The following is a 23,859-nucleotide window of genomic DNA, read 5'->3' on the forward strand; positions in this document are numbered from 1 at the left end:
TGTCCAGATTTTTTGGACTTGGTTTTCACCTGGTCGCGGCACGTAGTCATTTCGATGGACATTTGACATGTCAGGCTGTCGTTTTGGGCACAGTGAGAGTTTCGGAAGCAAATTCTTGCAGTAAAAGTATAAATGCGATTTGGGATGAAAACGAGCTCAAGTTCGGACAGCAGGTGGCAAATTGTTTTGGCACATGCCAAAAGCCAAGAGCCAGGAGCAAAAAAAACAACTTCAGCTTAGAGCCAGACCTGTCTGGATCGAATACGCCAGCGAGATAAAAATAAAACCATTATAAATTCATTAACCAAACGAATCTTTGATAATTACACTACGCTTAGAAGGGGGCGAGGCCGTCTACCGTGCAGACTTCTATAATTCTTCGTGAAATGTGCGTCAGAAAGAAACAAATAAAAAGAACTTCTTTATCCCCCAATCTACGCGATTCGTTTGATCTGGACAACAAACTAGCCAAACCACAAAAATGGCAAACGGAAAAAAGTGGCCAATGTGCCTCAGGTGATAAGTTCATTTATTTATCTGTTATTCCCGTGCTGTTTATTTCTTTTAATTTTATAAGACGCGTGCTCCGTGAGTTTTGTGTTAATTCGTAAAAATTAATTTGAGAATTGGCAGAAGCCGCCAATGAAGTGAGGCTAATAAATTATTTATGAATTTAAAACACGACAAGGGAATTTCCCAAATACAAAGATATTACTTCTAAGAATTAAAGGTGCCATTTAAATTAAATTAAAAACTAGAAACCCAGCTAATAGAAACCAATTAGATTCTTTTTAATAGTTTTATCTATTTTTGGATATTACCCTGTATTTATAAGCTGGATATCTTAATGTTCTTCAATAGAAAGCTTACCAAGTAAGTACGCGTACTTAAAAGTTTATCGATAAGGAACTACTTAATTCCCAATGATTTTTGGTTTACTTTTAATTACTGAATTTCTTTTTATAACCCAAGTAGCGAAAGTTGTGATTTCTGCTTTTATGTTCGTTCAAATTGCTGTGCGGATTATTGCTGTTGATTATTTTATAGGACCTGTTAACTGGTTTTTTATGCATTTAAATAATCCTCGCTGTTATTCTTCAATATTATTTATTGCCATTTTATTTGGAGCTATTATCGTTGCGCTGGCTGCACAATTACTCAGCCAAAGGAGTGTGGAATGCATCGAATTGCAATTGGCCGAACACGGAAGATGGTCCACCCTAATCGCAGCCACATATTTCCACTCAAAAGTTGCGTGTGCACCGCACAGTGGGTTTGTGTGCCTCGAAATCGCATTTGATGCAATTACAACGACGGCAAATCGGTTGTCACGGAGCTCCATTTAGGCGGCTTAATAACCGGAACGGGGTCTATAAATATAAAATCTTGAATTAAGATGGCCAAAACGACTTAACAATTTGCTATTATCGGCAACCTTTGGCATGTCATTTATTTTTATCGCATTGCTTAATTCTTACTCTTGCTTAAAATGTACTTTTTCCACATTGTTTTATTTTGTTTTTCGTTTTTTACGATAAAGCGTGAGCTTAATTTGCCTTTGCACGGTGATTTTCTCGGTTCTAGGGGAAATTGCGCATTTGTGAAATGAAAAGGGTTCTAAAATGGCGAATTTATTACCCTCGACTTGCCTCAGACTCGTTTTCTAATTGGATAATCGTGTAATGGGGGCCTTAAAACTCTTATTACCTAAGTATATCCCACGGCCCATAGGGCATACAGGGCCCTAAAAGTCATATACCTTAGTTTCGAGATCAGCAGTTTGATTTTCCCAACCTCCTTCCTTAAAATAACACAAGATATTTACGAAAATTATTCGAATTTTATCGGATTATGCTTTAAATTCTTGGAAATTGGACAAAGTACATTGCAAATATGTACTTGAACAATGGGTGTATATAGAAAACATATTGCACTGTTGGTTTAATTTGTTAGAATATTATTCTGTCTGGCGGGTAAATACTAAACACTCAATTACCGAATTTATTAATTTGCATTAGGCCTTATTAAAAACTTATACAAAAACTTTAATATTGGCTGCACGTTTCAAATTTGTGAAATAATTTGCATATTGTTCAATGGATTATATTTGCTTTATAAAATGGACTCGATTGTGTTTTAGCGTAGTGCCAAAAGTCACTTATCAATGCATAATTCAAAAGCCAGTCACTTGACTTAAAATAATTCCTTTTTATTGTGCCATCCATTTTAATAAACTTTATAATTTGTTGTTGGTATTTGGCAATCTTTCCTTCGAATTAATTTCATGCGCATTTGTTTTGTTTTGTTTGCATTGAGTTCGAATTATTTTTGTTCACTTTTATTTATTATTTTTCGTTATTGAAATTGGAATGGCAAGTGGAATTTGTAAGCAATTTGAACGGCAATTGAAATTCAATTCAGGTCCAAACGGAGCAGACGAGGTAAAGTAAGGAGTATCATAAATTTTTGAGCCAAATACGATGCAAATCAGAGAGAACGGTGTAGTCGACTATCAGATACCTAGGACTTATTTAGTGAAAGTACGTGAGATAAGACCCTTCTAGACTATTTACCAGCCCAAGGCTAGTTCAGTTACATTTACTACTACTTTTCAAAGAATGTAGTATACCCTTTAAATCTGCTTTCAATAGGTATAAATATCTACATTTGTTTTGTGCGATGCATATAAATTGCTGGAGTAATGCAAAAGCATACTGAAATAAAATGTTAAAAAAAAAACAATTTATTTATTCAGAATAATTGTAATTTTTGACAACGCAAATCGATTTACATTTCTGTATAAATAATGCAAATATTCAACAAATATATGTCCTAAAATGCCATTTACTTATAAAGTAAACACATAAATCGCTCAAAATCGTTGTATAAAAGATCGTATAGTATTAATGTGAATTTTAAAATTTTGGTTATCGAGCTGCTGTCATATTCTGTAAAAAGGAATCATTTTTTATTCAAGAGAACCCTTTTTTTTTGAGCCAAGGTTTCTTCTTAGCCCGGTTGCATGGTCACCATGCGGTTTTTGCCGGAGGAATGCATTTATTAGCCCGAGACAACAAACAAAAAATGCTACTCAAATGCTAAATTTTCAGGCAGCTGCTCGACAGGCCAAAAAAAATAAAAATAAAATTAAAATACAACCAAAACAAAATGCTAGTTTTTTGCACAAAAATTTTCTCACGTAACAAGTACACCAGCCAGACATGGATCGGGAAAAACTTTTTCAGAAAACTGAAAAGTCCGACAAGACCGGACCAAGTAATTTACTTCGGCACTGCAAGAAACCAGAGATAACCTTAGAATTTAAATTTTTGAACACACATTTTTAAAAGCCATTTTATTGTGTTATTAGAATAACTTGATATAAGTAATTTGACTGCATTTTTATTCCTCATATTCAATTGATTTCAAAACGGGTTGGCAATAGTTTTGCCAGTGCGCCAAACAACTTGTTGTTGGCCAATTTTTTGGCGTCTGCGCAATCCATAAGAGGGCATTAAAGCCGCTGCTGCTGTTGGCCGATTCTAAATATCAGGCAAGGCGATTGCAAGTAGCAACTGAAACTTCAGAAACTTCACAAGCTACACAAACTACAGCCTTGGCTAATGGCCAGTCAACGGCAACTGACATGGGCGATATCGGCCGGCTCTCTTGGCCAAAAAGCCGAGCTGAGCTTTTAATGGCTCAGTGGTGAGCCATTGGTGAGCTCGGTGGCTGAGTGGCCTTTCCCTGCATGTGTGCCTGCAATTTGGCAGTATGACTAAGCCCTGCCCGCTTATCTTGGCCAAGAATTTGACTCTTGCTCTTTCAGTTGGCCAATACGGACCTCCCCCCTCCCCCAACAAAAAAATACGATACTGTGTCGGAATTTTAGTGGAAAATTTTCACACGAAATTCAACAAATGCCCGTTAATTGCTTGACAAAATAAACCTTTTCGCGAATAAAACGTCGAATGGGCCCGTCGATAAAGAAGCGAGTAAATAGTCAATAGCCGCCAAGAATTGGCATTGGCCGGCCAAATTATCATTTTGCACAATCACCTCGATCACTTCGGCGTCAGACACTCACTTCTCTGTTAAGGGTGTCACCGCAAAACACCTATGGATAATTCATTCATTTGTACTTGTCGATCGCACAATTGCTGTTGGGTGAGAAGTATCCAAAAATTACAAGAATATACAATGAATGCTGTCGGGGGAATTTGTCGGGTTTTTTGTGGTTTCAGATCTTGAATTTAGATTGTAATAACACATGCATATGTTATCTCAACGTCTTTGTTGAAATTATAGAGTATTTGCCGTTTAACACTCAATAGATCTGTTTTAATAAACTTTGGGCTAATGGATAAATGTACCCTTGTTTTGATTTTTCTCCTACTAATTAGTAACAGCTAAGATAAATAATTTGCTACATTTTTGTGACTACTAAAATGTTTTTCGTTTTATTACCAAGCAATTTGCGTGGCAAACCTGTGAGCAAATCAGAAATTTTCCACATCGCACTCAATTCTTGCATTTAATTTACGAGCAGATAGTGTACTATTAGTGTTTTTGCGAAATTAGTACATAGTAACCATTCTAATTGCCAGATAGTGTGCTAAATCACGTTTTATCTATAGATATTTGCTGGCTGTTTATTACCGCACACTTTGTTTTGGGAAAATTTTCCCCTATTATAGTTTATAGCCAAATAAAAATCAACACAAACAAGGGATTATTGTTACCATGACCAAGGTTTTTTTTGTGCTAATAACAAACCAATTGACTTTGCTACTACAATATTTACACGCGAGTGGGAACTCAAGTTTCTTATGCCGGAATTCCGCACCTAAGTCCTCATTAATTCACAAACATGTCAAGCACATTATAGCCATGCTAAAACAATAATAGTAATGATGCCAACCCTTTGGGCCAGACATGAAGTCATCTTCAGGCCAACAAACAATTCGCTAACGTCGCCATACCTTTGCCATTCGATCACAGAATTGTAAAGTGACTCCTTCTCTAATGGCGCAAAAATGTTGTTTACCCAACAAACTGACCATTCCCATTCCAATCCCAATCCGAATGCCTCCTCCATTGGGAAGCTCCGCACCCTGGATTGTGGATATTTATATACGATATATGCCATCGCGATTAATTTTCACTTTCCGCTCAATGGGGAGGATAACCAGCCCAACCTGTCCCATGTAATCGTTAACTTTTTAATGGATTCTGTTAGAATAACAAATTCGATTTAATCAATTTTTTGCTTCGCAGCGGTGTGATGGCTTTACCTGTTCGACTTGTATTTATTATTAATCGATGATGCACACTCTCATCAATTGGAAGTATTGGAAGCGGGAAGCTGCTCCTCCGTTCATTCGATGATAATAACGCCTAATATTTATAATTTCATTTTGGACACAATCGAGGCACAATTTTGGCACTTCTTTTTTGTGGCTCTATCTAGTTGAAATTTGTATTTCGATGTTTGTTACGTTTGCGTTGTTAGCATCGAGGTGATAAATAAAGCTGAAAATCGTGTCCGAGCGTTCTTGAGCCTTTTATTCATGGCATTCATCATTAGACGCCGCCATGATTTGAATGAATAAATAGTTGACTCGATCGGGATGTGGCTCTCTGTGAATATTAAGGAGTTTAGCCACAGTGAGCGGCTTACTAAGTTTGACTACAACCAGAGAGTTCCGTGTTTGAAAATACATACTTCACTGACATTGCTTAACCACTGGAGGATTAGTTGAGTATAGCCAATATATACTCGTACATGTATATTTTAGATTTTTCGTTGCCCCAGGGAAACGCTTTCTCACAAACATTCGGTCTATAAGTCCGCCATAAGCCGATAATTGTAATTCCTTGGCCAACTTTTACCGCCTCGGGCTCTCTGGATCCACTCATGTCCCAGCCACCAAAGTATAAGATAAGACTGAAAACTTTAATTAAAAACAGCAAATGAAGCTGGCAAACAAAGCCAGCATAAAAATCAAATCAAACTACGAAATAAAGTCGAAAATCAATTAATAATGCAGTGCAGCCCAAATTTCAAGCATTCAAGTTGAAAAGAGGATTCCAAAACTGTAGGTTCATTGAATGACTTCAAAACTGTAGTGTTTACATCGTTAGTTATTTATCACGATATTAAGTATTATGAAGCTAGAAATAATAATATTATGTTACTTTATGTTTGTCAGTTAACATATTTACGTTGTTATTGAAATTGTTATTATTATAAATACTTAATACTCAATTAAGGCCTCGTTTTGTTAGCATTATCCACAGGTACTTAACTCTGAGAATGTTGTATTTCTTAGTTTTTTTCGGATGGCAGGTGGTCTTGTGAGCTGCAGTGATTGCCAAACTGAATTGTTGCAATTTTTGCCAAGAAGGAGGAAACTTGGAAATGTTGCACGGCTGTTGTTGTTGCTGCTGCCGCATGCAATTGGCATTGTTGTTGGCGTTGCAGTTGTGCAAACGCATACAAAACACACATTAGGCATCATTTTGCATGTTTAGCATGTTTTGCATTTTGCCATTGCCCAATTAACCCGCTTATATGGTATTTTTCTGGGCGCTAATAAATTTTCGAGCCTACACTAAAGGCTTTCAATGTGTTGGTGGGGGGTGTTTATGATGACAAACAGTTTACATGGTTTTTTTTTTTCTTTTTGCCCAGACATCTTGGCACGCCTTCAAATGTGCCATTGTCTCGGGAACGGGCTGCCAATGTCTGAATGTTTGGCTATAATCCTACGTCAAAGTCGGAAATTGATATGGGAACTGTTGCGCACTTCTCTGTTTATCAGATAACAAACTATGGATATATCCGCGGTAATTAGCAAAAAAAACATATCAGAAGAGCTTAACTTTCACCCCAAAGACGCAAAACACACGATATTGCCGCGGGGCACTTTAATTAAATAACTTTTGTGTGCATAAATATTTGCCAAGTCTTAGGCAGTTAATTCTTGCAAAGCTCCATTGTTTGTCTCCCTAAAAGGTTTGTGTTTTTCGCATTCTACCAAGCAAATATGAATATATTATAGTTGAGATTTGGGCGAAGACATGCGGAGTGCAGTTTGGTATTTTGAACAGCGTTTCATTGAACAAAAGAGCGAAAATAAATTACAAAACGATGTCAAGGCATTCACTTTCAAAAGCAGCAAGAAATTTCAATACAAAACGAAAGAGAAGAGAAGAATTACGCAGGCATATACAAAATATATAATTTGTAAAACAAAAACCTGCTGCGGCTACTTCAACTCAATTAGCCCAACTACAAAAGTAAAAAACAAAAAAAAAATCAAAAAAAAAAAAAGCCAAATACAGCAGCAACATATTGTGTTGGTTCAACTTTTGAGCCCCCCATTAAAGTCGGGATCCCTGCTACCCGTAGACCGACCCCATTAAACCGAAACATACTCTCGTAAATCTCACGAACTTCTGGCATTCGACTCCAAACACATATTTTTCAACGCAGTATCATTTTGCACAATTTACTTTATTATCTGTCTATAAGCGGAATTAAAACAAATTGTGGGGGTTTTTACACTATTAATTGCCGCCCAAGATGCGCAAGCTTTAGTACCGAATTCGAGGGAATTTGTTTCTTTATCGCCAAGTGAGGGGCCGAAAAAAAGTAAAGTTAAATAAAGAAAAGGCAAACAAAAGTCAATGTCATTTGTTCCTTTGTTTCACTCTGAGATGAGAACTGAATTTTTAATCGTTTCCAAAGTGAGTTTCGCAGGAAGGTTATGGGGATGGATATGTAATCGGGTTAGATGTTTGATATGGTGGCATTATGTGAGTAGAAGATTCTTGGAAAAACATTTGCAAACCCGTATATTTTATGATAATATCTTCAAGCTATAGTACTGAAACTCATTAAGTTTTATCGTATGAATGTACTGGTTCTTGTAAATGCTGAAACTGATACACTCGCTGCATAGATTGCATTTTTCACTCTTGATTTCTAAGCCATCTTCATTGGCCATATGCCCGCTAGAATGCCAATGTAGATGCTGGCTTAAGCCCGGTTTTGTCTGATTCTGAGGTGTGTGCTGCCAATCAATTATCGAGGGAATACAATACTGCACAAATTTATGCCATACATTATAGTTTATTCATTTGTTCAATTAAATGCATTCCGATGCGTTCGCACGTACCGAAAGGCTTCCTTCAACTTACTCTCTATATGACTCCTCCGGATTTAGCCCCCAACCCCCAATCTCCTCCAGCATTGCCAAAAGTTAGGCGACAACCGCACATGACACACATGCCCAAAAAAAATAAGCGAAAATGATAAAATAACACATACATCTGACGAATGCGAATTGCGAAACTGTTTAATTTAGTTGCGAGCCACTTTTTTTTCGCATTTTATTCGTTTATTTTGAGACATTCTTGGGTGCCTGAGCCGAGACTCCAAAAACGAGAGATCTCGGCAAAGAATTCAGAATTTGCGATTTATTTAACCTGACATTGGAGGAGGGGAAAAGGGGAAAAGCGGAGGGGGGGCGCACAGGTTGGAAAACCACACACAGAGGAGCATGGCTAAATTGATATTTATGTGCGAGTGGGGCCCACACTAAGTAAACATTAGAATCAACTTTTCAAACTCGCAGTTGACACAGTTTATGCTAGACAAGCCGCCAACAACAACCAATCGGTGCACCTGAGCCCCGAACAAAGCTATGCGATTACAGTGGAGCTTCTAATAGAAAAAACCAGTGTGCAAAAAAAATAGTTAAGCATGGTTCCTATAAACCTATTGCTACAAGTTGTGCTACGATGCAAAATCGTTGGGTGGAACCAATTTGTTTTTAATGTTACAAGAAGAAATGATATGGCTTCAGGGGTCTTTACTGTACCTATGTATCTGCGGGCCCTCGTCGGCAATAATAAATTGCATTTTCTGCTCAACTCTGCGACTTGGCCTATTGAGCACTTTTAAGTGTTTGGTCGCCAAACAAATAACTTTGATGTGGTTCTCTGCGGCTTTTGCATTTTAAGCTGCCTGGGAAACACCGAATCCCAGTTCTCGGCTTTGGGAAACGAACGCAAATTTAGCTGTTAACAGCCAAGAAAAAACAAATACAAAATGGTTAAAAATAAATTTTGATAAATGACCAAGCAGTTTCTGCGCCAGCCATTGTTTGCATTCAAAACTGGACAAAAGAAGTCGGAGAAACCGAAATAGAAATATCAAATAAATAAATTAAAAGCGTTTACCTAATTATAAGATACGATGATCAATCAAAAAGCCAACAGATGTTGTTACCAAGGGAAGAGTAGCGGAAATACACGCGCATATTGTCATATTAAGTAAAAGTCAGCTATTTTTCTTTTTTTTTCCTATTTTGTTATTAATGATCGCAGCAAATTACAGTGTCACTTTCATGTCGTTAAATACACGTATTTATTGAGCTGGCAAAAAGTTCTTCGTTGCCACTAATCACATGGCTAAAAGAGGAAGTGGCTAAATTTCTCCCCCGTCCAAAAGACTTGCCCGCGGGTGCCTTGAACCGCTCCTGGTTTCCTTAGTTGGGTGTTAATATTTTGCGCACCAAACTGAAACTGTCCACATGGCCGCACTTCCTCATTACGCTTTTTGCATGATTGTGTTCACTTTTGCCAAGTCTTTTTCCTTTATTTTGTTTTTTTTTTTTGCCAAGTGAAGGCACACAAAGTGTGCTTTTCTTATAATTTTCGTATTTCATTTAATGTGAGTTGGGTGTTTAAAATGCGCGCTCACGCACAATTCGAGACCTGTAGTATTGCAATTATGGACAAAGGGGAAAGACCATTCAAAAGTCCAGAGGCGGAGGCACAAATGATAATGGGTGGGGCAGGGCCGAGCTGGGCCGGTGCAAAACAATTACTTCGTTTTGTTTTTCTCTTCTTTTTCGATTTTAAATATTTTTTATTGTATTTTTTGTTGTGTATTTACCTTTTCTTACAAATTCAGCGCGCTTTCTTTGGCCGCTGTCTTACAAGAGGCGGAGAAAACGGAGACGGAGTCGGAGATGTCATTGCCCCAAGGGATCACTTCAGATAGGCGGCAGCTAGATGATGGATAGGCTATGGTAGGGGGTGTATGGCGATGACTACTGGGCTTTCTCACCATCGTTCCCAACTACATGTATGAATGGCTCTTCGGTTGACATTTGCATGAACATAGGCAAACGTAATGGGTGGAATGGGGCGGTCGAGGGAAAAAGTGAAAGCCAGCGATTTTATTGACTGCCCGCCCAAAGACCGAAGACCAAAGACCAAAGACACCTGCAGACAGCCAAGGTCATTGCATAGAAAAACACAAAGCTAATGATATGGCCCCACAGACCTGACCAATTGCCTTTGGTCCGAGCTTATTGAATATTGAGTATGGGATATTGAATACTGAATGTACTGAATACTGGAGTATCAGCTGAACAGCAACTTCGTATGAATTCGCTGCGCCTGCGAGAATTGCCAGCCACTTGGCCGTAAATTACCATAAATTCCATTCCGCAGAGCAGTTTAATATTTATAATTCTAAATCACGAGCACGACTGTCTGCAGCTATATGGTTGGCCATAAAAATCAGAACCGCAAAATAGCCACAGCTTAGATTAGATTACAGCCAGAACTCGCTTGCAGTTAGTTGGCCAAAACACCTCGACGCGATTAGACCAAGCAACTCGAAAGTGATGGATCTTAAAGGTTACCTTTTAGTTAGGTTAGCTAGGTGAGCTGGGTGAGCTAGGTTAGCTCACCAGGGCCACTAATCGGAGCTCTAATCGGACAGGTACGTGAGTGATTAGGCTGGCAAATTGGGTTCAGTTCGATCGGATTGGGGCGAGGAAACGGTGGTGTTTGCCCAACTTTATTGTGTTTTAATTACGCTTCTCGCTTCTCACAGCGACTAAATACAGCCAGGTAAAGCGAATGGAGAATGTACTCTGTCGCCCCATAATTATTGCCAGGTTTAAGTGCTTTTCAGCCGTTTAATACACGTACTTAATGACTCTTGATAGTTGCATCTTCAAGTGGCGTTTTTTTTTAGCAAACAATTCGCCATCTAAATAATGTGAAAATGTTAACTGCGAAACGGAAAACAGAAAACAGAGGGCCCGTGTGGTGGCGTTTTTCCTCTAGAAAAACAAGGGGGGAAAATGAAAACAAAAACAGAAACAGAAACAGAAACAGTGCTACAAAAAATAGTAATTATAATACCTGATACCGTAAACATTTGCATATTGTAAGCTGTGCGAAAACACAACACGAGACTGAGACCAAGAGGAAAAAACACTTTACAGCTGCTGCTGCCAAGTGTTAATCATGGGGTAATTTATTAGCCAGTTGACACTTTTTGGCCGCAGTTGCGGAAAAATTCACTCGAAATCGGGTGTGAATTGGTGGTAATGTTGCGAGTTGGAAGTGCGAATTATAACCGATGATGGGTGAAAGTGTGGCTTACATTTGGGATTTACCTCCCTAACACCCATTCATATCTGCGAAAACAAAAGTGTGTTAATTTCGGAGAATTCAACAAAGGATTGGCACGCTCAAGTTCTAATAAATGGAAATGGATTGGAATTTATAAGCGTCGTATGAGTTATTCGTAAATCATTCGCATATAACAACAATTTGTCATAAAATATGAAAAACATATATGTCATAATTGAATCATTGCTGCCGAACAACTCAATACAAAACAATTTTTGACAGCTGAAACATAGCTTTTCAAACAACAACATTTGGGTTTTATTGTTTGATTGCTAATTTAGTTGACTAATTTCGCTGGACATACATCTGAAATGGAATTATTGGCTAATTTAGTTGTTAATGACCGATTTCACCCTTATTTGCGCTGAGTAATAAATAAATTTATTAACTCATCTCCTTATTTCACTTGCAGATCTTCCGTAACATGCTCTTCTGCAACGAATATTGATTGGGTACTTCAGCAGCACAGCCCCAAAAATGGCAGCCAGCAACGGGAACAAATCCCCCATGGAGCACGATACCGCGGGTTGCGATGAGGTGGACTTTATAGTGGCCACGCACAACAATAACAACGATTACGAGGATTTGGGCAGCGTGAGTCAGGCGGTGATCAACACCAAAGTAGCAGCAGCAACAGCCGCAGCAGCAACAACTGCAGCTGCAGCACCCGCAGCAGCAGCAACATGCACAGCAGCGACACCAAACAACGAACCAAACAGCAACACCCTGAAGAAAGCCAAGGAGCGCCGCACCCTCTTCCATTTCGGGAGCAGCAGCAGCAAGAAGCTGAGTCAGAGCAAGTCACAGGAGAGCCAGGAGGCGGGCAGCAAGGATACTCCGCCGGCAACAACTCCAGCTCCCCTGCCGCCGGTGCCAATTGGAACGCCACCGCGCCAGTACAAGTTCGTGAAGAGCAACAGCTTGGCCAGATTGCTGGGCAATACCTACAATGCCAAGAAGTTCGAGAAGCAGGAGCAGAAGCGTCTGGCCTCCGGATCCGAGGGCGGCAAGTTCAACACCTACAGCGGGAGGCGTGGTCGCGCGGGTCCCTATCTGGAGCGATTCAAGCGGGTGTCCAAGGAGGACGGCGATGTGGCCGGCGAGGATGACACCGTGAGGGTCACGAACGTCATTACCCTGACCACGGACTCGCGGGATCTGCTCTACGGCAGCCGGCAGGAGCATGTGGGTCGCACTGGGGGCTATGACCAGAACGATCAGCTCACCTCCAAGGCGTATCGCACACTCACCCGGAGTTTGGGCAAACTCTGGAGGCGCACACACAGCGTGGATATCAGCACACCCGATCCGGAGTTCAAGGTCTCCTACCTGGGCAACGTGTTGACCGGCTGGGCGAAGGGTGAGTAGCATATCTAAGCTCAAGTGGATCCATACTAATGTTGCATCCTTAGCAGGTGAGGGTTGTGTGGAGAAGCAGCTAAACACGCTGTGGCGCAACTACACGCAGCACTCCAAGCCGGACGTGATCATGCGCCTGAAGGTGTGCGCCTCTGGCTTGAAGGCCACCACCCGGCAGCATGGACTCACCGAGTACTGGGCCCACAGGATCACCTACTGCTGTGCACCGAAGAACTATCCGCGCGTCTTCTGCTGGATCTACCGCCACGAGGGCAGGAAGCTGAAGCACGAGCTTCGCTGCCATGCGGTGCTCTGCAGCAAGGAGAAGATCGCCCAGGACATTTGCGATACACTGCGGGTGAGTGTTTCCTGCTGACCCCAATCCTGCATGAGTGGAGCATAGCTACCAATTGGTTCACACAGGAATCTATCTATAAATTACGAGATTAAACTGAAGTGGTTTTGTATTTAAAGTCAAGTAATCGCATGACTAACCATTTATGTTTATCTGTGGACTTTTTTCTTCCACCTTTCTTCCAATCTTGATGAACGTTTTGTTTATCAATGTGAACTTTTTCTATGTATGAAAAGTCAAACAAAATGCTTTAGAATTCCAAGTCTGGGAACTTCCAGTTGTGTCAACATAAATAAGCATGCATCTGTTCCTGCAGAGATTATTATTTTACTCATTTTGGATATATTCTAATGTACATTTTATTTTGCAGGAAAACCTGGAGAGCGCTTTGCGCGAATTTAAGCGTGAGAAAATTCTTAAGCAAAACGCTCGCCTGAGTTTGGCCAACGCCGTCTACGACAATCCGAGCTTGCCGCGCCGCAAGATCATGCTGAGTGTGGGCGGCAACAACTACAGACCGCCGCTGGAACGCTCCAAGTCGGCGCCCAAATTGATGGCCATCGAGGAGGCCATTGGCGAGGAGGAGGGAGATGAGATCGAGGACACCAATGAGCCGGAGATGATGCCGTGCTGTCAGAAGGATTCCCTCTATCCGGCCATGACGCTGGGCCGACGTCGTTGTCGTCGCGGGCACTCCATTCGGCGAACGGGCAAGATTCAGGCCTCCTCGCCCTGCTGCAGTTCGCACATGGCGAAGGAGTTGCCGGAGGAGGATACCAAGCAGATGGCGGCGGCGAGCAGTCCCGCCAATGATGGCTCTGATTCGGATGACTTTGAGAAGCTGCTGAAGTTCGATACGACTTTGAGCAATGAGTTGTTGCCGTACTTCGACATGCAGCTCCACAAGAACAGCAGCCAGAGCATGATGAGCCTGAGCGAACTCAAGGAGGAGGAGGGCGAACCGCTTAGCCTCCTACCCACCATTAACAGCGATCCCAGCGCTGATCCGGAGGCGGACTACAATGCCGAGGATCACGATGTGAGCGCGCCGCGACGCAGTGGAGTTTGCAGCGACGGCGAGGAAGACTTTCTGGACGATACGGACGACCATTACTTCCGGCATGCGGCCATGCTGACCATGCTGCACCGCAGTTCGATGCGAAAGATGCGGGCCGATCAGGGGAGTCTCAAGTACCGCCACCAGACGCAGTCATCGATCTCCTCCAATGCGTCCAGCTCGACGACGGCCAGCACTTCGGCGGCAGCGGGCGGTGGATCCGCCCAACAGGGTCTGGCCAGTCCGGACAGCGACGAGGGATCCATATCCAGCGGCTGCGAGACGGCCAGCACAGTCACAAATGCCAACCACGAGGAGTACAACGGCAAGCGGGATAGCGATCCCGGCCAGCTAGAGCAGTCGCCGGACTTGGAGCTGGAGCAGGCGCAAGTGCTGGAGCAGATGATGATCTACCAAAGACTGGAGCAGCAGCTGCGCAAAAACAGCGGCGATGCCACCAATTACAGCAGCTCGAGCAGCATCACCTTGAAGCGCAGCAATTCCGACAGCGACAAACAGGAGAGGAGCGACCATCCGGATGACGACAACAGCGACAGCGACGAGAGCGGCTACGTGGAGTTCCAGGAGAAGGAGCGACCGGGTCAGCAGCCACTCATCAGCGAGGCCAGCGTGACGCTGGCCAAGATTGCGACCGTCAAGCCGCAGATACCACCAAAGCCGGCTCCACGTCGTTCGCTCAGTCTCAACGCGGTGGCCACCACCGGCGCTTCAGCGGGCTCATCCGCTGGCAAGGCATCGGGCACCGCCGTCTGAGCGAAATGCTTTAATCACAACGGAAACCCGTCTACAAATTGTTATTTCTGCACACCCGTCAGCGACCCACAGCAAACACACAAAGTGCAAGAAATTGAAATCCTAGTTGTAGGTTAGCCATTAGCACCTAGCCGTTAAGTCATTTGTTGTTGGTTCATCGAGAGGAAAACCTAACGATATTCCCCCATTTCCCATCCCATCATCTAAATCTGTGCCCCTTGATCCAAAAATAATGAATTTATATTGTATGCCTTTGTAAATAAATTAGTCGCCCTACGCACTGCATGTACTATATACATTTACACAATTGTAATTGATGAACTGTATCTTATGTATCAATATAAATTATTATCTGAACGGTGTGTGCTGCACAGGGGAAAGTGTGAACAAAATTGGTTAAATTACGATAACAAATTTCGGTTTGTGTTACATTTAGAACGAGCTATAGCCCCAAAATAGAAAGAACCTAAACCAATTATGTAATGTTTGTTCTCTGTGACCTTATTGATTCACTTGTGAATATATTGATAGCATTGATATATTGATACCCCCAGAGGACAGGCATTCTTGTGCGGTTAAAGAAACCAGTTTATGAATTTTAATTTCATTCCAAACTTGAGGCAGTTACATTGAACATATCAGATTGAGCAGATCTACTGGCAGATTGTGCTGCCGCTGGGCAGCAAGTTTTGTTGACGCAACATATAGCAAACCGTGGCGCGGAAATCGCGCAGCGAATGGTCCTGCAGCTGCTGATCGAAGACCTGTTGCATGTGGAAACGAATACGAATACGAAGATGAATGTGAATGTGAATAAGAAAACCAGTTGAGTGCATTCGATTACGGCGACGATTGATCGCGGCTACTTACGCCATTGTAAACGATGGTGGGAATGAAGCTCGGACTATACTGTTTGGTCACCAGCTCCGCCTGCAGCTGCAATTTGGTGCCCGTCTCGCTGGACAGGCAGTGGACCACATCGGTGAGCAGGCCCGCCTCATTGGAACACTGCGTGTGGAATGATATAGGTACATATAATGGGCATAATGGGCACAATAGGCGCTAATCAGTTGGGCAAACACTGCACAACGAGTACGCGGAAGGTAGATTACCTGATCAATGCGGGAGTAATCCGGTGCCAGCATCTGGCACACCACGAATTTCACCTGTGCCGCCTGGTTTCCGGTGCTGTTGATGACGCAACTCTGGAGGCGATTGCCCTTGCACTCAGCCGGTCCGTGCTGGCAGTGGAAGATGGCTCCATTGCGCTCCGACTGGGATTTGCCAAAGGGCACTAGGAGAATATCGATGTAGTCCTCAAACTCCTCGTAAACGGGTCCTAGCTGGTGCATGAAGTTCCTGCTGTCCGGGCACAACGACTCGTAAAGCAGGGTGATGTGCAGCTAAAAGAAAAAGCATTTAAATTATTAAATAATATAGCTAAATCCCTATGATACCTTTCACCTGTACTATTAATTATGCTTCGCATTATACAGCTAAATATTCATTTTGGGCTACTGAATAATTCTAGAATCTAGATCCAGAGGAATTTACATAATGAAAGTAGAGTTTGGGTCTGTGGCTTTTAAATTTTCCTGGTCTTTTAAACTATTCCTATGACTGACTAGTTTAAGGCCAACTTGAATAGTAAGTGTGGAGGCAGAACGCAGCTTTATAGAATGTTTGGTATCAGATAAGTGGTAGAAACATTTGTTCACGTAAAAGCCAATGTAAACAAAGAAGCAAAAGGCGGTGAAATGGAATCAGACCTTGTTCGACTGGCGCTTCTCCCGGGGCTTCTCCTCGGGCTCAGCCCATCCGAAGGAGAGGATGAGGAGCAGCAGGCTAGCGGCAGTGGCCAACTTCGTCATCTTGTGACTGGTAATTTGAGCTTGGGGTGCGCAAATCGATCGACCTTCGACGGAGTGCGGCAATGAAGGCTTCTGTGTCCGCAGCGAATGCCAAGCCCAAGTGTATGCGACCGTCGGACTCGATTTTAGTTGAGCAACTGAGCGCCGTTTTGTCACATTCGGTGCTTAATTTCGGCCAGCAGCGAACTGGGAAGGGGCAGAGCTGTTTTGCCACCTCTCTTCGACGTTCTCGCGGGTAAGCCGGTTTCTGAACTCAGCTTATTTCGATTGAAAAAGCTTAACTAAGCAGACATTTCATGTACTCGCGTATACTATAGTTAACACTTTGGGCTAACTGCAAATATTACGAAGGAGTTAGGTTTAATCATCAATAGTACTATGAAGGCTAATAAACTTTGTATTATTCCTCAACCCTTAAAGGTTGTACGTATTTATTTACTTTTGCAAGAGTTATGCATAAAGCTGGTTTTTATTTATATAGAATTTAAGGAGACAAGTGTATAAATCTTACCGCTTTCATATTCAACTTAAGCTGTTCCTTAATTTCTTGACATAGTTTTTCAAGTATCGAGTAATATGCGAGGGTCTGCCATATCAGAAGAGACAGCATAAAGGATAGTATTATATTCACACTCAGTCTGTTCATGTTCCCAATAAAGATAACAACTAGTAACTACATTTTCCATATCTAACTACATTGCCAGTCCAATTTCACGCAACCGTTAAAAATGCAATTATTTGCTTTTTTCAGTCTAAATGAAAAAGCGCCCGCTATTTAAATGCAATCGATAGACGGTTATGGCTACAATTATCGATATCTTGTACTTTTAAAAACCGTGTCGCAGTTAAACTGATCTATCAGCTATACATGAATTACTATTTGTTATTCCTTATTTTTTTAAGAAGAAGTAACTTAATTGTACTAACTCTTCATTTAAAAAACCGTGATCCGATTATATGGTCAATACCTGTCACGCCAAAAATGTCCATCGCTATTAAGTCAAAAACAAAGAAAGAAGCATACAAAGATTTAAGCTAGCTTATTGTTTACTAAAAATATGACCTGTACTTAAACAGCGATCAAACCATGGAGAACCTGTGTCGAATTTGTGGCGGCCACTCAAAAACCTTGGTGGGCATTTTCGACGAGCAGGAGGAGGAACATTTTAAAGGAGCCGTGGAAGCCAATCTCGCTGAGATGGTAAGGACATGTGCCGACGTCCAGTTGGATCCCGACGATGCCATGCCCAAAAAAATCTGCATCGCCTGTGTCCACGATGCACGAACTGCTTATGGATTCAAGCGACGATGTGAGGAGACCTATAGGAAGTTCTATTTGGCGATAATAGATGGGCAGGTCATCAAGGAGGAGCCCAACGACGAGGAATTTCTAGTCAATGAAAACCTATACAACGACAATCTGGAAGCAAAGGAGGAAGAAATTGAACAGTCAGATCAAACAGCTTCCAAAACGACCAAGTCCAGGCTGACCAGTAGAGCTGGCAGGCAGCTGAGAAGTAGAAAGAATAAGTCTATAAAGTGCGAGCTATGCGTCAAAGAGTTTAAGCACGAAAGAAACCTCCTGGACCACATGAAGTAGGTACAACCAATTATAACTATATCAATTGTATGATTGCCATTGTTTATCTTATCCCGCAGAGTTCACAGCAATTCCCACGTATGCCAAAGCTGCGGAGAGCGTTTTCTGTTCAAGGCCGACCTGGATAAGCACCTATGCTATCGCAACAGCGATTCCACTGTTGAGTGCCCTGTATGCTTGAAAGTCTTCTCAAGTACCCATAGCCTTGACAGCCACAAATGCGAGGATATGCAGGAAAATCCGCCCTTTCAATGCCCCCACTGTCAGGAGGCCTTTACACGCGAACAAAACCTCAAGGCGCACCTGTTGATCCACGCGGATTCCAAACAGGGAAACGGACCCCACAAATGCTCATACTGCCAGACGGGATTTTTCAACAAGTCGGCTCTCAAGGTGCACATCCACGCCCACATGGGCGAGCGACCGCACGCCTGTCCCTTCTGCTCGTCTAACTTCCGTTCCAAGCAGGCCCTTAAGGTCCACATCCGCATACACACGGGCGAGAAGCCCTACCAATGCCCCCACTGCCCTAAGACTTTTTCGGACAACAATAACCTGGCAAAGCACCGGCGACGCCACTCGGATGAACGGCCCTACAAGTGTGCCATCTGCCAGCAGGACTTTCGGGAGAAACACCATCTGAAGCGGCACTTTCTTGGCAAGCATCGGGATGGAGACCAAGAACCGCAGTTGAAGTGATACCTTTAATACATAGCCAAAAACGTCGGTTTAATCGAATACATAGGTTAGGATTGGGTTATATTTACATCCCATTAAAATAATTTATGTGCATCTTTCTATAGCTAATACCTGGACTAAATTGAATTAGGGCGTTTTTAATTTATTTTTTGAATTACATTTTGAGTGGCAGCACCGCTTTCGTTCGAAATTCGATATAGACACGATTGTAGCGTTGCCAACTCGCCGTGATTTTGTTCACGTGGCACCCCCATTATCATAAACAAACAAGCTATTCAACCCTTGAAACGCCACAAAGTGCAAAGGAAATAAAACAACAAGTTGTATGTTTATAAATTATAAGTCTTACAAATTGTAATTGTGGTTTCCGTTTGCTTAGAACATCAAAGCAGCTACCAACACACAAAAAATACCGAATATTTCTCGACGTAATTTTCCCTAAACGTCCTTACAATTCGTCGTGTTCGCTTTGATCTTTGTCTTGCTTAGATTCATCATCCTTCTCCTCATCGTCATCATCCTCGTCCTCATCGTCCTTGTCGGAAGCCTTTTTCGCCTCCTCCTCGTCCTTCTTGCGCTGCACCTCATCCTGGGCCTCCTTCACCTTCTTCTCGCCCGCCTGGGTGTTCTTGACTTCGGCAGCAGCCTTGGCGGCCAGCTCCACGTCGTCCGTGATCAGGACATTGTCGAAGATGGTGCCGGACTTGACCTGCCAGAGATCGAAGCCCAGGGTGCAGATCTCCTTGCGCAGATACAGCTTGTCGTCGGGCACATACTCGGGATTGGCGATCTCGGGATGCTCCCAGGCGCCCTTGTAGTTGGGGTTGTCCAGCTGCTTTGGCTGCCACTCGCCCTTGAATTCTGGGTTGTCGATCATTGGTGGCTCCCACTCGCCGTCCATCTCATCGTCCCAATCCTCGGGCTTGGTGGCATCTGGGTCGGGAATGTGCTCTGGTTTGTCCCAGTCCTCGGGCTTCTTGTCATCGGGATCGGGAATGGTGGCCTACATAGATGTGTACATGTTGTTTAATAACAATGAGCTAAACCGGTTTTTCAAGGGTCTAAAGTCTGATTTTGGTGGGAGGTATAGACCTTACCTTATCGTCCCAGTCCTCGGGCTTGGTGGCAGAGGGATCCTTGATCTTCTTGGGGGCCAGGAAGTCCCAGTCGTCCTCCAGGTTGCCGGACTCCACCTTCTCGTTGTCGATGAGCACCTCGTAGGTATTGTCGGGACGGACAATCAGCGTGTAGAAGTGGGTGTACACGTCATCTTTGCAGCGGATGTCTTTGCTGATTAGGTGGTTCTTGCCCTTGTAGCTGAAGATCACATGGACCTTCTTGGTGCCGGGTCCACAGATGTCCGGTCCGAACATGATCTCGTACGGCGACTCGCCGTGCATGTCGGTCTGGTCGAGGGAGCAGTCGAACAGCTTCACATAGCCGCCGCCGCAGTCGATGTTCTGCTCGTGCTTCACGGAGAATTGCACCACGAGGGGCTTGTCCTCGTTGGAGAAGCCATCGAACTTGCGGCTGGCCGCGTAGAATCGTGCATCCTGAGAGGTCTGAATGCCTATATGTGTGTCCACATCAATACGAATGCGCGCAGCGCGGAGGGGGGGCGAGAAAAAATGTGTATACAGTTACTATAGCTACTCGAAAACGTACACGTAGTGGTTTTTCTTCTTCTTCAACCTCTTCTTCTTCTGCTTCGTGCCCATGTTCTCCACACAGGCACATACAAATACAAATGCAGATAACACGCCGACGAAAAATAAAAATGGCAGAACGAATGAAGAGAAAGATTTGGAAAAGGGAGTGACGACACATCGACACATATACGTTACCTTTGTCGGCCTCAGCATCGTTGTAGAAGGTGCCGGGGGTGAGGACGAATTTTCCGAACTCCTTGCCAGGATGTTTGCTGTAGATCCACGTATCCTCCCAGTTTTCTGCGGGAACAAGCGGGGGTGTGATTTTAGTATTTTTTTTCTTTTCTCTGCCTCCTTTCGTTTTTCATTGAAGAGCGGAGGACCACATGGCGGGCATAAAACGCGATGACTTTCAACCACTTACCGTTGTCGAAATTCTCCTTCAGATAAACCTCGGCACTAATAAAGCCGACTGTCGCCAGCAACACTATCACTGTTTTGCACCACATCATGTGAACGATCCCGCACCACTTTTTGGACTGACTCTTCCAACTCCGATGGCTGTCCGAACTCGGTTAAAGTTAAGTGATAAATGCCGGCAAGAAAGTGCTATTTATTTATTGCATCTGAATCGTGCGTGTCGGAGCGGGACAGATGGTTACTGCGATTGGTTTGCTGGAACGTTTTCATTGGCCCAAATCAAGCCAATCAGGGATGTCTACGTATTCCTTTCCACCGGCCAGGGCTGATTCCGATACGCAATCGCATGCTGCCCTGACGCTATCGATTATTTGAGCTGGAATTAGAAACACTAAAGTGACCATTTGTTAATAATATTAAACTATAAATATATAAAATTAATTAATTCGGACGTACATTTAATTGTTTGCAGCAGGTTAAGCGAGCAATACATAAAATTAGTGTCAGTTACAATACCTTTAGCTTCTTAACAATAGCCATTATATCTATACAAGTAAAGTTTCCAGAACATTCCTAAGCTTTTTAACGGTTTAACGGATTTTTTAAAATTATTTACTCACATTTGCATAACTGGTCACCAAAAAAGTTTTCACCCGAAGAAACCCATACTAATTAAAATTTATGGCATGAAATATAAACATTAAAACATATAAGAATATATAGAAATTTTAAAACTTTACACCTGTATTTTGATTAGTTTAGGAGCTTTCATATTTATAAGTCCTAACTTTTCACATTTTGGGTGCATAAAAAAAACAATTGATGTTATTTCTGACAATTTATGGATACAAAAACCTTATAACCCAAAATCGTTAAATTTAAAAATAAATTTATTACAATAAAAACACTTTGGTATTTAAAGCAATACCTTTTCCAAGGTATTTTTTAAGACCTAGCTTTGTGGCAGATACGGCAAGCTCGTGTGGAGCCCACGTGTTGAGCCAATCTTATCAAACGCCGATTCGAATGCGGCATTAAACAAATGGATTCCCTTAACAACGGATGGTTCAGCGAACTGCAGGCCGAACTCTGGCCTGGTCAGTCCTTCTCCCTGAAAGTCAAGGAGGTTATCCATAAGGAGAAGTCCAAGTTTCAGGACATCCAGATCGTTGAAACGTAAGATAATAATTGATAAACAAATACTTGTAAACACAATCCCATACACGCTCCCATTTGTTTACATCTGAAATTTCTCAGTCTAGATCTAAATCAAAGTAAATTGGCCAAGATTGAGATAAAAAAAATTAACCAAAAGTGTTTAATTAGACGAAATACACACTTAATTGAAATTGTTAACAGCTTAAGCTGTTAAGATTTCAAGGTTTAAACTGCAATAGCCTAACTCCATATGTATCCTACATTGAAGGTCCCTAAAACGTAGATTGTAGAAATCGAAAATTTTCCACTGGCTTTACAAATACAAATTGCCCAGACAGCATTTTCGGACCCTTTGGTTTTCGTGTGTTTATTCTTGATCTGCACCAACAGCCTTATCGATGGAGTCATCTAAGGCCAAAAACGAAAGAAAGAAAACTGATAGCAAGTCAGCTCGTATTTCAGGTTTGAATTCCTCCAGTCGAACATTGGGTACACTTCCGCCGCTGAAAAAATCAATAATTCGATAATTCTATTGCAGCGAAACCTATGGAAGGTGCCTGATTCTGGACGGAATCATCCAGTGCACTGCCAGGGATGAGTTCTCGTACCAGGAAATGATATCCTTCCTGCCCCTCTGCGCCCATCCGAATCCCAAGAAGGTCCTGATCGTGGGCGGTGGCGATGGCGGCGTTGCTCGCGAAGTGGTCAAGCATCCACTGGTCGAGGAAGTGCATCAGGTGGAAATCGACGACCGTGTCGTCGAGCTGTCCAAACAATACCTCCCGGCGATGGCCTGTGGGTTCGCCAACGAGAAGTTGAAGCTGACCATTGGCGATGGATTCGACTACATGAAGAAGCATAAGAACGAATTTGATGTCATCATCACCGACAGCTCGGATCCAATTGGTCCGGCAGTGAGCCTGTTCCAGGAAAGCTACTACGAGCTAATGAAACACGCCCTGAAGGATGACGGAATCGTGTGCTCCCAGGGCGGTAGCTTCTGGCTGGATCTGGACTACATAAAGAAGACAATGTCGGGCTGCAAGGAGCACTTCGCTAAGGTGGCCTATGCCGTCACCTCCGTTCCGTCCTATCCCTGCGGCCACATTGGCTTCGTCATGGGTTCCCTGAACAAGGACCAGGATTTTGCTACTCCCAAACTAGGAAAGTCCGAAATCGATGCCTTAGATCTTAGGTACTACTCATCAGAGGTTCATTCCGCCGCCTTTGCCTTGCCTCGATGGGTGCAGAAGCACTTTTACGAATGACCTAATTGCTTAAAGATTCTTGTGTATCCGTTTGTTAAAAATAAATATGACAATAATACAACTTGCTTATCCTCGTTCTTTAAATTCTAAGATACTTTCAAAATATGCTGACGCTTGAAGTGATTCATTTTCACTTCTCATGAG

The 23,859-nt window shown here is 42.7% G+C and overlaps 5 protein-coding genes across 9 annotated transcripts in view; 3 read left to right on the forward strand and 2 right to left on the reverse strand.

The window, feature by feature from the left end:
* LOC120451380 overlaps nt 1-15,526 on the forward strand; it is a 35,182-nt gene extending 19,656 nt beyond the window's left edge. The window contains exons 1-4 of one of the 3 annotated variants that reach the window (XM_039635037.1): nt 10,685-10,804; nt 11,918-12,865; nt 12,918-13,222; nt 13,590-15,526. In XM_039635037.1, coding sequence (XP_039490971.1) covers nt 11,983-12,865; nt 12,918-13,222; nt 13,590-15,050 — 2,649 coding nt within the window. In that variant the 5' untranslated portion in view covers nt 10,685-10,804; nt 11,918-11,982 and the 3' untranslated portion in view covers nt 15,051-15,526. Of the gene's footprint in view, nt 1-10,684; nt 10,805-11,917; nt 12,866-12,917; nt 13,223-13,589 lie in introns of those variants that run through there. The other 2 variants (XM_039635036.2, XM_039635038.2) reach the window with 2 other exon arrangements.
* A 94-nt stretch (nt 15,527-15,620) lies between these two features.
* LOC120451382 (gamma-interferon-inducible lysosomal thiol reductase) lies at nt 15,621-17,582 on the reverse strand. Of its 2 annotated transcripts, none has more exons than XM_039635039.1 (4): nt 17,433-17,582; nt 16,163-16,453; nt 15,921-16,058; nt 15,621-15,814 (listed from the first exon to the last, which is right to left on the reverse strand). In XM_039635039.1, exons 1-4 carry the CDS (start codon nt 17,565-17,567, stop codon nt 15,704-15,706), a joined length of 675 nt encoding a protein of 224 aa, XP_039490973.1. In that variant the 5' UTR covers nt 17,568-17,582; the 3' UTR covers nt 15,621-15,703. The 2 variants fall into 2 exon arrangements, with proteins under 2 accessions (XP_039490973.1, XP_039490974.1); XM_039635040.1 differs by lacking the exon at nt 17,433-17,582 and adding an exon at nt 16,820-17,066.
* A 326-nt stretch (nt 17,583-17,908) lies between these two features.
* On the forward strand, nt 17,909-19,328 carry LOC120452178 (zinc finger protein 664). Its single transcript, XM_039636286.1, has 2 exons — nt 17,909-18,517; nt 18,581-19,328. Exons 1-2 carry the CDS (start codon nt 18,009-18,011, stop codon nt 19,218-19,220), a joined length of 1,149 nt encoding a protein of 382 aa, XP_039492220.1. The 5' UTR covers nt 17,909-18,008; the 3' UTR covers nt 19,221-19,328.
* Nucleotides 19,329-19,544: 216 nt separating this feature from the next.
* Nucleotides 19,545-21,462, reverse strand: LOC120452177 (calreticulin). Its single transcript, XM_039636285.1, has 4 exons — nt 21,294-21,462; nt 21,065-21,169; nt 20,318-20,790; nt 19,545-20,223 (listed from the first exon to the last, which is right to left on the reverse strand). The coding sequence occupies exons 1-4, from the start codon at nt 21,379-21,381 to the stop codon at nt 19,669-19,671; spliced, it is 1,221 nt and encodes a 406-aa protein (XP_039492219.1). The 5' UTR covers nt 21,382-21,462; the 3' UTR covers nt 19,545-19,668.
* An 808-nt stretch (nt 21,463-22,270) lies between these two features.
* On the forward strand, nt 22,271-23,776 carry LOC120451527 (spermidine synthase). 2 transcript variants are annotated; one of them, XM_039635298.2, is made up of 3 exons: nt 22,326-22,465; nt 22,716-22,909; nt 22,986-23,776. In XM_039635298.2, exon 3 carries the CDS (start codon nt 23,062-23,064, stop codon nt 23,713-23,715), a length of 654 nt encoding a protein of 217 aa, XP_039491232.1. In that variant the 5' UTR covers nt 22,326-22,465; nt 22,716-22,909; nt 22,986-23,061; the 3' UTR covers nt 23,716-23,776. The 2 variants fall into 2 exon arrangements, with proteins under 2 accessions (XP_039491231.1, XP_039491232.1); XM_039635297.2 differs by lacking the exon at nt 22,716-22,909 and having other exon boundaries at nt 22,271-22,465.
* The last annotated feature ends 83 nt before the right edge of the window (nt 23,777-23,859 follow it).

Source organism: Drosophila santomea, chromosome 3R, assembly GCF_016746245.2.
Source record: "Drosophila santomea strain STO CAGO 1482 chromosome 3R, Prin_Dsan_1.1, whole genome shotgun sequence".
Lineage (NCBI taxonomy): Eukaryota > Metazoa > Arthropoda > Insecta > Diptera > Drosophilidae > Drosophila > Drosophila santomea.

Bases quoted from the DNA above. Each gene is read 5' to 3' on its own strand.
- LOC120451382 (XM_039635039.1), bottom strand. From the start codon at position 17,567: ATGAACAGACTGAGTGTGAATATAATACTATCCTTTATGCTGTCTCTT. The intron at 16,059-16,162 runs GTAATCTACCTT...TTCCACACGCAG, and splicing joins ATTACTCCCGCATTGATCAG to TGTTCCAATGAGGCGGGCCT. The intron at 15,815-15,920 runs GTAAGTAGCCGC...CACATGCAACAG, and splicing joins CCACCATCGTTTACAATGGC to GTCTTCGATCAGCAGCTGCA.
- LOC120452178 (XM_039636286.1), top strand. From the start codon at position 18,009: ATGGAGAACCTGTGTCGAATTTGTGGCGGCCACTCAAAAACCTTGGTG. The intron at 18,518-18,580 runs GTAGGTACAACC...CTTATCCCGCAG, and splicing joins AACCTCCTGGACCACATGAA to AGTTCACAGCAATTCCCACG.
- LOC120452177 (XM_039636285.1), bottom strand. From the start codon at position 21,381: ATGATGTGGTGCAAAACAGTGATAGTGTTGCTGGCGACAGTCGGCTTT. The intron at 21,170-21,293 runs GTAAGTGGTTGA...TTGTTCCCGCAG, and splicing joins GAAGGAGAATTTCGACAACG to AAAACTGGGAGGATACGTGG. The intron at 20,791-21,064 runs GTAACGTATATG...ACACACATATAG, and splicing joins CGATGCTGAGGCCGACAAAG to GCATTCAGACCTCTCAGGAT.
- LOC120451527 (XM_039635297.2), top strand. From the start codon at position 22,332: ATGGATTCCCTTAACAACGGATGGTTCAGCGAACTGCAGGCCGAACTC. The intron at 22,466-22,985 runs GTAAGATAATAA...ATTCTATTGCAG, and splicing joins GACATCCAGATCGTTGAAAC to CGAAACCTATGGAAGGTGCC.